Source organism: Podarcis melisellensis, assembly GCF_964234715.1.
Source record: "Podarcis melisellensis genome assembly, chromosome: 8".
NCBI lineage: Eukaryota > Metazoa > Chordata > Lepidosauria > Squamata > Lacertidae > Podarcis > Podarcis melisellensis.
The window spans coordinates 58,240,730-58,253,341 of record NC_138540.1 but is presented as its reverse complement, the minus strand read 5'-3'; the positions used below and the strand labels follow the sequence as shown (position 1 = coordinate 58,253,341).

At 47.5% G+C, this 12,612-nt stretch overlaps 1 protein-coding gene across 1 annotated transcript in view; it reads left to right on the top strand.

Annotated features, from left to right (window-relative positions):
* Positions 1-4,941: 4,941 nt before the first annotated feature.
* FNDC5 (fibronectin type III domain containing 5) overlaps positions 4,942-12,612 on the top strand; it is a 36,023-nt gene continuing 28,352 nt past the window's right edge. The window contains exon 1 of the mRNA XM_081924213.1: positions 4,942-5,979. Within this exon, the coding sequence (XP_081780339.1) occupies positions 5,883-5,979 (97 nt within the window). The 5' untranslated portion in view covers positions 4,942-5,882. The remainder of the gene's footprint in view (positions 5,980-12,612) is intronic.

Genomic DNA, 12,612 nt, shown 5'->3' with positions numbered 1-12,612 from the left:
TGAAGGACAGTTAACCAATATTTTAAATAGAAATACAAACAAGGCAGGGGTGACAGAAGCATATGTTCTCATCCAAAAAAATGGGAAAAGCAGCAATGTGTTCAGCCTCATAAACTTGACCAGGGTTGGAGCCAGGGAGAAAGCATTCCCGTGACGAGGCACCACCGTTGAGAAAGCTCTGCTCTTTGTTGCTTCAGAAACTGAGGGACTTCAGACTTCCAAGTCTGAAATGAGAAACTAGGGCCCTTCCTCAAAGGGTCTCAAAAGGTCTCCACTCCCATCGTTCAGCCCGGACACTGAGGTCCAGCGCCGAGGGCCTTCTGGCAGTTCCCTCGCTGTGTGAAGTGAAGCTACAAGGAACCAGGCATAGGGCCTTCTCAGTAGTGGTGCCCACCCTGTGGAACACCCTCCCATCAGATGTCAAGGAAATAAACAACTATCTGACTTTTAGAAGACATCTGAAGTTTTTAATGTTTGATGTTTTATCGTGTTTTTAATATTTGGTTGGGAGCCACCCAGAGTGGCTGGAGAAACCAAATTATCATCATCATTATTATTATGGATGCTGGGAAAGTGAACATGGTAAACAACATTGTCACCATTTTTAAAATGATAAGTGCTGACTGGAAGTGTAAACTTGTAAAAGAATATCCCTTTAAAACACATTGCAGAAGCAAAATTCCAGGTGAGGTTCACGAAAGAGTTAGAGATGAGAAGATGAGAACACAAGAACACAAGAAAATAAGAAAAGCCTGATGGATCAGGCCGATGGCTCATCTTCCCACAAGCAGAACTCAAGCACAAGAACACTTTCTCCTCCTGTAGTTTCCAGCAACTGGTATTCAGAAGCATTGCTGCCTCCAAGAGTTGAGGCAGAGCTGAGCCATTGTGGCTAGTAGCTGTTGATAGTCATCTCCTCCCTGAATTTGTCTAATCCTCTTTTAAAACCATCCAATATGGTGGCCATCACTGCCTCTTATAGGAGTGAGTTCCAGGGTTTAACCATGAAGTCCTTTCTTTTATCAATCCTGATTCTTCCAACATTCAGCTTCATTGAATGTGCACATATTCTAGTGTTGTGAGAGAAGGAGGGAAACTTTCTCTTGTTGTTGTTGTTGTTGTTGTTGTTGTTGTTGTTGTTGTTGTTGTTGTTTACTCGTTTAGTCGTGTCGGACTCTTCATGACCCCATGGACCAGAGCACGCCAGGCACTCCTGTCTTCCACTGCTCCCCCCCCCCCCCAGTTTGGTCAGACTCATGTTTGTAGCTTCAAGAACACAGTCCAACCATCTCGTCCTCTGTCGTCCTCCCCTCCATGTGCCCTCAATCTTTCCCAACATCAGGGTCTTTTCCAGGGAGTCTTCTCTTCTCATGAGGTGGCCAAAATATTGGAGCCTCAGCTTCAGGATCTGTCCTTCCAGTGAGCATTCAGGGATGATTTCCTTCAGAATAATTTTATAAAGTCTATCATGTTGCCTCTTACTCACATTTTCTCTTAGCTATAAGGGCCCAAAAGCTGCAACATTTTTTCATGTGTTGTTTTTTTATGATCATTTTGGCACCTCCTTTGTTGTGCCCTGCAACTGGGGAGAGGGTTTTGTCTGCTTTCATTGTGGGCTCACACACCTGCCACCTCCTCCCCCTGCCAAGGGGGGGGGGGGCGGACTGCCTTTCACCAATACAGTGGCACCTCGGGTTACAGACACCTTGGGTTACAGACACTTCAGGTTACAGACTCGGAAGTAGTAACTCGGCTTGAGAACTTTACCTCAGGATGAGAATGGAAATCGTGCTCTGGCGGTGCAGCGGCAGCAGGAGGCCCCACTAGCTAAAGTGGTACCTCAGGTTAAGAACCACTCTCATGGTCTCTACATCATATGTTGACACCCCCCCCCCCATTGGTCCCAGCAGATTTGACCATGGGGTCCTGACCCAGAGGCAGCTTGCTTTCTCCTCCACTTGGGCATCACCGCTGGAGCTGACCACTTTATTCATTCAGCAGCTGTCAGGTGACTTCAAGGGCCAATAGAATTTCATCTAACTGTATAGGCAAAAGATGTGACTCTGGCTTAATTCTTCAGTCAGAGCAATTTGTCTCTATAGTGGAAGTGATCAGCCAGCTTCTACCCATTCCTTCTGCCTGCCTTAGGAACATAATAAGAGCCTGGCTGCTGGGTCCGATCAAAGGCCCATGCAGATGGTATATGAGAATAGCATCCTGTTCTCATATACCATCTTTGACACTGGAGGCAGAACATGGCCATCATTGCCTTATGCTCCATGAATTTGTCTAATACTTTTAAAAAGCCATCCAAGTTGGTGTCTATCACTACCACTTGTGGGATAATCAGTTGATAGAACAAGTTAAAGTCTTTAAATACCTCGGCCTTGTTTTCCAGTCATCAGGGTTATGGGGAGCACACCAGAAATATGCAAAGCAAAAAGCGTTCCAAAGTGCCAAAATTCTGACACGCTTTTCCCCTACAAAAGGTGGCAATCACATACCGTCAGCACTTGAAGTGTTTAAAGCTAAACCCCTAGCACAGTTATTTTATGGGGCTCAGATTTGGACAGGCCCTCACCTTGGATCTACAGAAGCTGTTCAATCTAAGTTCCTAAGGCAATTTTTTCCTGTTCCATCCTGTGTTCCAAATGCTTAATTGCACTTAGAGGCTAACCTCCCTTCTGTTGAATTACAGATTTGGCGTAGGACATTTAATTATTGGCTCTGCCTAAAATTAAACCCCACTGGTCTACTACCACTAGTATCATAAGATTGTCATGAGAGTGCTTGGACTAAAATTGTCAACCAAAAGCTTTACTTTTCTGGTTTGTCAACAGTTATTAACACTGGGCTTCAGTAAAGCAGTAAAGCAAATAGTTTAATTAGACAGCGCCTATATGATATCAAGTGACAGAATAATCTGGCCACAAGAAGCAAATTTTGTCCATGGTATGATTATTTTTCACCTAGTCATTTTGACACTTTGGCACCCTACCTCAGGTTAAGTACTTAATTCGTTCCGGAGGTCCGTACTTAACCTGAAACTGTTCTTAACCTGAAGCACCACTTTAACCAATGGGGCCTCCTGAGGCGTATGTAACCCAAGGTATAACTGCATTTGCAAATTTAACAATTCCAAAATAAAGACATGCTTTCACAAGATTGAATATACTGCCTTCAGCTGTACTTGAGGGTCAATTTCAAAAGAATTCACTGGAAACATGGTTATGTCCCTGTGGAGATCGCAGAATCGAGTCAGTGGCTCATGTGCTTCTGGCTTGCACTCTTTATAAAGATTTGAGGAGTGAGGTTATCATCCCTCTATTATTGTCCATGCCGGTCGCTCAACCATTGCTACTGTGTCCTTTCTTCTAGCAGATCAAGATGATCAGATGACAGCAAAAACTGCAAGGTTTTTAGTGGGGGCAATGAGAATAAGATCTATTACTTTATTATTAACGTAAACCCCCAAAATGTATTTTCTATAGTAAAGCTTTTACCTCTACCTTCAGTACATTTTATTTTCTTGCTATGGCTAGTGGCTGATGCAAATAAAGATTCTTCTGATTCTGCACTGTAAGAAGGAGTCCTTTCCTTTGCCTGCCTAGAATCTTGGGGCATTCAGCTTCATTGAATGGCCCTGAAAACTACTCTTATGGTGCAGGAGACTTCTCCCTATCTAACGTCTCCACACTACGCCTTCCATCACCTCAGCCTGCCTTGGACGCAGCTCTGTCTCCAGGCCAGTAGCCCTGCCAGGCTGGGGAAGGAATATCGCCAGATCAGATCATGATGTGACCAAAGAGTGTGCTTTTGCCTGTTGGGTATTGCTCAGCTCACCTGTCTAGTCACCTGAAGCTATTGCTTGACATGAAGACCAGATAAAATGGACACAGTAAGGGAGAAATGTCCCTCCTACCCTGAGCTCTTGGAGAAAAGGTGGGATATAAATTTAAAAGTGGTTGACTGACTGAATAAAGGACCTGTGGGATAATTAACATATAAGAACATAAGGCAAGCCCTGCTGGATCAGTCCAGAGGAGACTCACCCTGTCCAGCACCCTGTTCCAGCAGTGGCCAGCTAGGTGCTTCTGAAAGCCTGCAAACAGGATCTGAGTGCAATAGCAGCCCTCTCAACAGGTAGAGGTTGCGCATGGCCGTCAGGACTAGTAGCCATTGAGAGCCTCATCCTTCCTGGATTGATCTCATTGCTTTTATCTTGCAGCCATCCCCCCACAGCCATTCTTTTCACAGTGACACAGCCTCCCCTCTACCTATTGTCGTGTGAACTATCCTTTGCAGTTTTGGAAGCAAAAGCATTTTTGTGTTCCAGGGTGTCTGTACCATCCTCTACACTGAACTCACATTATGCTGGGGAATTTGACTGATAACCTGGCAGGACTGTAAGACTCTCCAGGTCTGGGTCTTTTTTTCAGAAGTCTCCTGCCAATGTGATGGCCTTGAATGGCCCCAATTAACCTGTGCTATTAGACCATTTAAGCCTTGGCCATGGGTGTCTCCCTTAGGGAGCTTTTCATGCCTTCTCCCTCCACAAACCCCATCATGTCTTCCTGTTGGGTGCTTCCCTCTCATCCTCCTTTCTTCCTAGTAAGCTTCAAGTTTGGAGAAGCCTCAAGGAAAAGGGGACCCCCACCAAGCCACCCCAGTCTGTGGCCCACTTTCTGCTGTTCTGTTGTTATATAATACACTCTCCCCTGATGTTTTATGGATTCTGGCTAGGATGCCCCACATTCACCCCCAACCCCTTTGCAGGTCCAGTTCTTCCCCAAGGGTGCTAGAGGACATCCTTCCAACTGGGAAAGGGAATTGGGAGTTGACACTTTCCCCCCAGCCATCAATCTCCTTCCTTCCTTCCTTCCTTCCTTCCTTCCTTCCTTCCTTCCTTCCTTCCTTCCTTCCTTCCTTCCTTCCTTCCTTCCTTCCTCACCTCCCTGCCTCTGACTCCCTCCAGTCAAGCGAGACACACGCAGCGGAACCTCTTCCAGCGGGGAAGGTTTAAATAAATGATCTTTCTCTCCCTCCCTCTTTTTTAAAAATTGGTGTGTGTAGACGTGGTGACCTGCGAGATCCGTTTCCCCTTCAAACAGTGTCGCTCTCCCATTAAGGTTAATGAGGGAGGGGAGAAGGAGGAGGAGGAAGAGGAGGAGGAGGAGGGACTGAAGACCCCCCCGCTTCCCGCCTGGTAGGATCTCGGAGCACAAATCGCCCAGCCCGGGGAGGGCGGCGTGCTTTGGGCCGGGGACACTGGCAGGCGAGTCCGGATTCGCCCGTGCCTGTCGTTAGGGCAGGGGGAGCGTCGGGGGCGCCTCCATCCTTTCTCTCGCTGCCTCCCCTGGATGGAGCTGCCTGGCTGATGGTGGAGGAGGCGGCCCACTGGCGGCACGTTTGCACTTTGCAGGGACCCAGCGGCTCCTCCAGCCGCCGCCGCCACCAGCAGCACCATCAGGAGCGGGAACAGGAGCTGCTCGGCCGCGTCTCTCTGGCTTCTCCTCCGCGGAGCCGAGCTGCCTCACGCCGCCTCCCAGAAACTTTCTCCGGGCCCAGGAAGAGAGATCAGCCCGGCCTCGGGAGCCCCAAGTCGGCGCTGCCCTTCTGCTGCTGCCGGGAGAAGCCAGCCATGGACCGGGAAACGGCGGCAGCGGCGGCGGCGCGGAGCTGTCCGTGGTGCTGAAATGTCCGCGCCGGGTCCGGGAGCCTGGCGGGGCTCCTCGGCGTCCCTCTGATCGGAGGCGGCCGCCAAGGGGAGCCGAAGGGGCACCCTCTTTCTCTCTCTCTCTCGCTCTCTGCCTGCCTCCCTCCCTCCCCATGTTGGATCGGGACCTCTGGGGCTGAAACAGCCATTCCCATGTGGATGCAGGATGGACCCGCTCTGGAGGATGGATCAACTGCTTCTCTACATCAATGCAGCCCTCCTGGTTTATTTCAGCTGTGCCGGCTTCTGTCTGGCGGATGCAGGTAAGCGGGGAAGCAGTTCCTTGGTGGGGTATTAAGAATGGGTACTGGTAGTAGGCACTCTTCCCTCCACACACCCCTCCGCCGTTCTCTGGGTTTGTATGCTCCATTCCTTAAGGGTGTCATTCGCTTCTTGGAAAAGAAATTCTCCTCAACTTCCCAGACCTGTTGTATTCTCATGCAACGTTTGAACATCCCTTTATAATTGGCTTCACCATCCAATGACAGAAGAGTTGAGGAGGATCAACAAAGGAAAGGGGGGATGTGTGCTTAACATGTGTAACTCATTGTTACATGATTAAGGAAAGGTGAAGGAAGCACCTCTGAGAGTTCTGTTAAGATATTTGCTTTAAAAAGAGGGATCAGTGCAGGGCAGTGTAGTTTTTACTGGCTGTTAGTCATGCTCAGAGTCTCAAGGAGCCCCTACTTGTTGCAGTAAGATGGAATCATAGACTTGACCTCCTTTTGTCCAACTGTGCTTGAGAAAAAGGAGCCAGTAGGTAGCCGAAGTGACTTCCCTTTCTTATAATTCAAATGATTTGTGATGATCATATGGAACCAGCTCATGCGGCACCAGGCATGCGGCTTGTTACTCTTAGAATTTGATTCCTGAACTACATGGGCCTTGTTCTGTCCCATGTTTGGTTCTTCAGAGCCTTAGTTTGTGAGTCTTCTTATTTGTGGGGGCAGGGGGTCCTGCCCTATGCAGGACTAGGGAGGGTCCTGAAATGTGTGGAGAGACAAGATGGAGAATTCCACATAATAGCTGCTTCTATTCAAAATTGCCCTCCTGTAAAGCATCCTTGATAGGTTAGTGTCCAGATACCATAGTAGACAAGGTAATATGGGGATCAGCCAAATCTGGCCACCAAAAACCACCAGCTGGATCCTCAACCCACAGATAGAAGAGCTATGCGTATGGAATATTGGCTGTGAAGATTGAACTTGTGAGAGAACCGATCTCAGAGTTGCTCTTCCCTAAGGCTAAGTTACTTTCTAGGAGAGAGGAGCAGACCATTAAACAAGCACAGTTTAATAGGTCTTGTGAAAAGAACTGGTATTGACTTGTAATTTCATAGCTTGCCTCTGGCTTTAAGAAATTCTCCAATGGGAGAACATCAGGGCCTTGGAAGGGTGCTCAGCAGCAGCCTCACTAACAGATGCATAGACTGAGAAATGTTGTTGGAAAGACCTGAGCTGTCCTGTGGATGCTGATAGCTCATGTGATGATGCGTTGTAGACCACAAGGTCAAGTTTTCTGCTAACTCCATTATTTCTGGAGGACTACAAATTGTGACATCTCAGAAAAGGGAGCTTGTCAAATAACAGACCAAGAAAATTTCCAGCTTTGAAAATTTGGGGCTCTTGTTACTTTGTTTAGTGGATGTGTTTCTGTTACTCTTCTCCAGGTAAAAAACCTCTCTGTGGCTAACATTTTTGAAAAATGAAACAAAAACACAGTACTGTAACAACAATACTTAGTAGCAGCAACTAGGAACCAGATTAAAACGGTTTAAAGTGCTATATTTTTTAAATGGTCTTTCTCCAAATGCCATCCAGTTGAGTGCTTGGTGAGTCCTCCTGGAGAGAGTACATCCCAGAGCCAGGGACCCAAAGGTGACAAGAAGGCCCTCTCAGGCTGACCATGTACCTTGCCCCTGTAGGTGCAGAAACCTGAAGGAGATCCTTGAAGAAGATCTCAGTGCAAGTTTGTAAGGGATAGGGTGGCCTTTGAGGTAACCTGACCCCAAGTTCCATAGGACCATATGGGTTAAAATCAGCACCTTGTACTGAGCCTAGAAATGGCTTGCCTTATTATAGGCAGTTTTGTGTGTGCAGGCACACACACACACACTGACATTTGTATCCCACCTTTCTTCCATAATGAATCCAAGGAAGAGACGTTTCCCAGGCAGTCGTGCATTCGAGCGCTGACCAGCCCTAGACCTGCTTAGCTTCAGCAAGGTGGGAGCCTCCTGTGCCTTTATATGTGACCCCGGGACCAGAGGAATGGTCAGGTAGTGTGAAGGTTTGAGAAGACACTGTAGAGCAGGAATGGTCACTTGGTAGCCCACAATACAGATCTGGTCCCTGAGCCACAGAGGCCCTACTAAATTTTTGCCAAGGTTTGCTCCCAGCTTTGTTGATAAGGAAAATGAAACATTGGAAAAGTTGTAAACAACAGTGATATTCCACAAGTTAATGCTCCATCTTTCATTTTGGCTGTGTACGTTCTGCTAAGGCAGGTGCTGTATTATTGCAGAGAGAGCCTCTCCTGCTCTCTGCTGCCAGAGTTGTTATGGAATCTGACCTCAATGAATGGATCTGTTTGTGGGGTAAAACACCATCCCAATCTCTGGTGTCAGAGCCCAGCAAGGCAAGCAGCTTGCATTGTCCATGGCAGGCAGAGGTCAAGTCCAAAAGTGGCACCTGAGACTCTGAAGAACCAGGGGAAGGTGAGCAAAGCTGATGGTTGACTTCCAGAGCAGCTGTGGCACTTGAAAAAGAATTCAGGGGGTGGCAGTATGGAAGGGGAAAGCATATTTCTAGGTGGGTGAGATACCATATGTTAATGGCAGGATTTCAGAAATGCAGTATAAGCTCCTTATTGGGGGAGTGCCTGCCCCCCGTCGCCACCCCCATATTGCCTATGCTCCAGAGTAGGCAGACCAATCTCAGAGGCACAGAGGCAGATGATGCAGCTCCAGACAGGCACATAGCCTTTGGTTTCCGCAAGGCCCCAGAGCCTTTGCGGCTTCTTTAGTTACCAGGCCTGTCAGAGCTCCTGAAGCTACTGACAGTCACTGACATCACTTTCTCATTTTTCCTCCTTTTTCTATGCATTGGGCACACAGAAGCAAAGTAAAGCCCTGGCTGAGGCTTCAGACACCCACCAGCTGCATTTCTCCAGGATGCCATCTGGGCCATTCTGTCTCAGGGCCCAGATGCATTCTGGGGGAAAGAAGACAGTGAGTGGCTGCAGCCTTGGCCAGCAGTGAGCCTTCTGCAATCAAAGAAACATAGAGGGCCCACTGCTTCATTTACTTTACCTGGCAGCAGCCCCTGCCTATGAATGTTCTTGCAACAGAGCCCCTGCTGGTGTCTGGGGCCACCTGATTGCTTGGGGCTGATCAGCTGCAGTCTTCCTTCCTGCCACTATACAGGTAGTGCTCAGCCATTCCCTCTCCTTGCAAGCTGTCCTGGTGGTGCAGATAAGAGAGATCTGCTGTCAGAGTCCCTTGCACTGGGACGTTAAAACTGAACTGCTGTCAGGATACAGAAGTTCCCTGTCTTGGCATAGAGTACATCAGTGTCTCTGCCCAGGAGCACCCTTGTTACCTGGTACTTTAGGCAGGGCTGCAAGCTGGCCCATGGTGTGTGCTCTTCCTTTTATCCTGCAACGACCCTAAAGCTTGGAAGGTATTGTCATGGCTGGGTGATCTTTGGTGGATGAAAGCATCTAACTCAGGGGATCATGGATATCTGGATCAATTGGATTCTGTGAGCCGATACAGCAATGAACAGGCACAGGAATAATAGAATCATAGAACTGTAAAGTTGGAAGGGGCTGTGAGGGTCATCTAGTTCCCTGCAATGCAAGAATCTTTTTGCCCAAGGTGGGGCCTGAACCTGCAGATTAAGAGTCTCATGCTCTACATAGAAAGCTGCCTGCCCTACTGAGCTAAACTCATTGGTCCATCTAGCTCAGTGTAGTCTACACTGACTGGCAGTGGCTCTCCAGAGTTTCTGGCAGGGGACATTCTTAGACCTACCTGAAGATGCCAGGGATTAAACCTTGGACCTTCTTCACACAACGAAGGTGCTCTGCCAGTGAGCTGTGGACCTCTCCCCCACCTCCCAGCATGCCCACACAGCAAACTTGAGAGCAGTGTGACTAGGGGCTCCCAAGCATTACAACACAGTATTTCCATAAGGATCACTGGCAAAGAGTTCTTAGCACCCTCCTGATTTGGATGATGGGGGTGGGGAAGGAATTCATGACATTCAAGTCAGTTTCAAAACTGCTGAGATTGGAAGTGCATTAAATAAGGTGCAGGTCTGTTTGCATCCCATGCCCATCACACCACAATGGAATCCAAAATTTTAACAGAAGAGTTTTGGGTCCTGGAATCTAAACAAATCATGTTCTCTAGCAAGTTTCTAGTCATCATAGATTCACTGAAAATAACTGGGATATATTTTGCAATCAGAATAGTGAAGTTGTGTCATATAATTTTGCATAATATAGTGTGCAAATGAACCATACTTCTATAACCACAAGTTAGAATCAGGGGGTGTTGGCACAAACTGGGATGGTTGGATGTCTCTGCTAACTGATTTTGTCTGTGAGGATGTAACACATGGAGAGCTTCATGCAACTAGAACTTGCTTGAAGAAGTTGCCTCAGATACAGTCTCCATTCTGCATGTGACTGTTTCAGTTCCACAGTGAGGCCTATGAATGCAATTCCCCAAATATTCTGACTCAAGTTTAGTTCCTAAACAGACAGGTCACATGATCATTACACATTTTTTCCTGTGCTACCCTTCTCCCCAATTCTAGACAGGTGGCATCTGGTTCTTTAATCAGTATTAGGAAAAGCACTCTGCACATGCTTCTTCTTCTCTTATGTTGCTTCACACATTCCAGGTTCCGAAGCTAAACAGGGTCTCAAGCAGAATAAGTCCGGTTCTGATAAATGCTGCCAAGTGACCAGCAATTTCCTACCCAAAAGTCCAACCCAAAGGACTTTTCCTGTTCATGCAAAAATGCATTTTGCTCATGTTCTAACTGCAAAGAAATGGCAACCTCAAAGCAATGCAGATGGCAAGCATGTCTCATGCTGCTGTATGCTGCCCCTAGTTTAATGGGGTGACATGCTCTCTCCAGGCAGAGCACACACCCCCACCCCCGGCAATGCCCATCTGCTTTGCTTCTTGCTGCCCATGCTGAAGTAGACGTAACAGACACACGGTTGTCCTTGACTGCTTCTGTTGTGAAGGAGCAAGGGACTCCGGAAGTCACTTTGTCTGGGAGGCACTGCTGGAGATTTATGAAGGTGTCCTTAAAATGGTGACTGTGGGTAAGATGTGGCACACACACCCTCTCCCAAAAGTCCTTTGTAATTCTAATAGCCACACATTTCTCCTTTTTCATACCAACGCTATGGCCTCCTCCTCCTCCTCCTCTCACCTTATCCTTAGTTCACCTCAGATTCAAGCAGCTGAGATTGAATAAAGGAATGGGATGAAATAAAGGACTCGGTTTTTAGCTGATTTCCTCTTCTCCTCTGTGCCCTCCTGGACACACATACAAACCCTCCACAAACATTTTACTGTGTACATTATGAACTCATCCAAATGGCATTCTCTCCCCCGCCTGCCCCCTGCTTCCCAATTAACATGTAGCACAAGCCAGCAGGAACTTATCCCATATCAGCACCATTCATAGTGTGCAAAATCCATCCCTTCAGGGTGGCTGCTCTCCTTCTGCCTAACCATAGGGCCACCTCCATGTGCCATTCAAAAATCCTCCTACCTAAGAGGGATAGGAATGTGGCTCTGTGCAGGCACCCTTCTTCCAACATGTCACCCTCATTCACCATTTTTGATAAAGCAGATAGGAACAAACCTTTCATAATGAAAGTTACCTCTGCCCATGTACCTCTCCCTCAGCACTGGGCAGCTACAGGGTAACCCTGCTCTCTTAGAATTCAGGAGCAAGATTTCATTCCAAAGCACATGCCAAGGACTGAACCCCAGAACCTTTCTGTTTCTCGAAATTAAGCACTGCCCCCAACCTCTGATAACACTTGCACCCCACTATGCTGAGGGCAACCCGTTAGCCATCTGTTGCAGCCTGCCAGCCAGCCAGGTACTCGACAATCCCCTTCTTTCTGCAGTTCCAGGACAGACAGCAAAACAGGAAGCTTATGGAGCTCCCAGTGGGCATTTAGCTGGGTGGGTGACACTGTGCAGCTCTACAATGGCATGCAAAGCCCAACGGCAGGACTGAGAGTGTGTTCTATGAGTCTGTGGGGAGAGGGAAAGAACAAGGTGAAAAAAATGATATTGTGTTCAGAAACCAGCAAGCAGGTTCTTAGTCCTTACTGTTGTGAAGATGAGCCAGAAGTGACACGGGCAAAATCTTTTTAAATCCCAAGAGTTGGAAGAAGCTGAATTCAATGGTCAGGGGTGTGGCTTTGGTGCTGTACGTGTAGATCCATGTCCCTTTCTTTCACTTCCATAATTTATACAGAACCCAGCTTTACTTTACAAATGTGTGTTAGCTTGGGACAGAAATCCCAATGTTTTGAGGATGCCCATGTTTCCTCCTTCACAGAGGGCAGTCCTCTAATTTGAAAGTGCCCTCTGCATTTTGGGTGTGGGTGTGCAGTTTGGTCCAAGTCCATTTTATATATAAAGAAGCACAAGGGCAGGGGTCTTGAAGGAGAGAGAGCAGGAGAGGCCGTGAAGCTGTCTGCCAACAGTACTGACAGCAAACTGAACTGGACACAGACTTTCCCACTTGCATTTCTATCTAAATTGCAGATTATTATTTTCTTAATGTGCATATATTAACATATGCCCATTTTATGCAAATCTGTGTCCTTCTTCTGACAATTTATCTCCACTT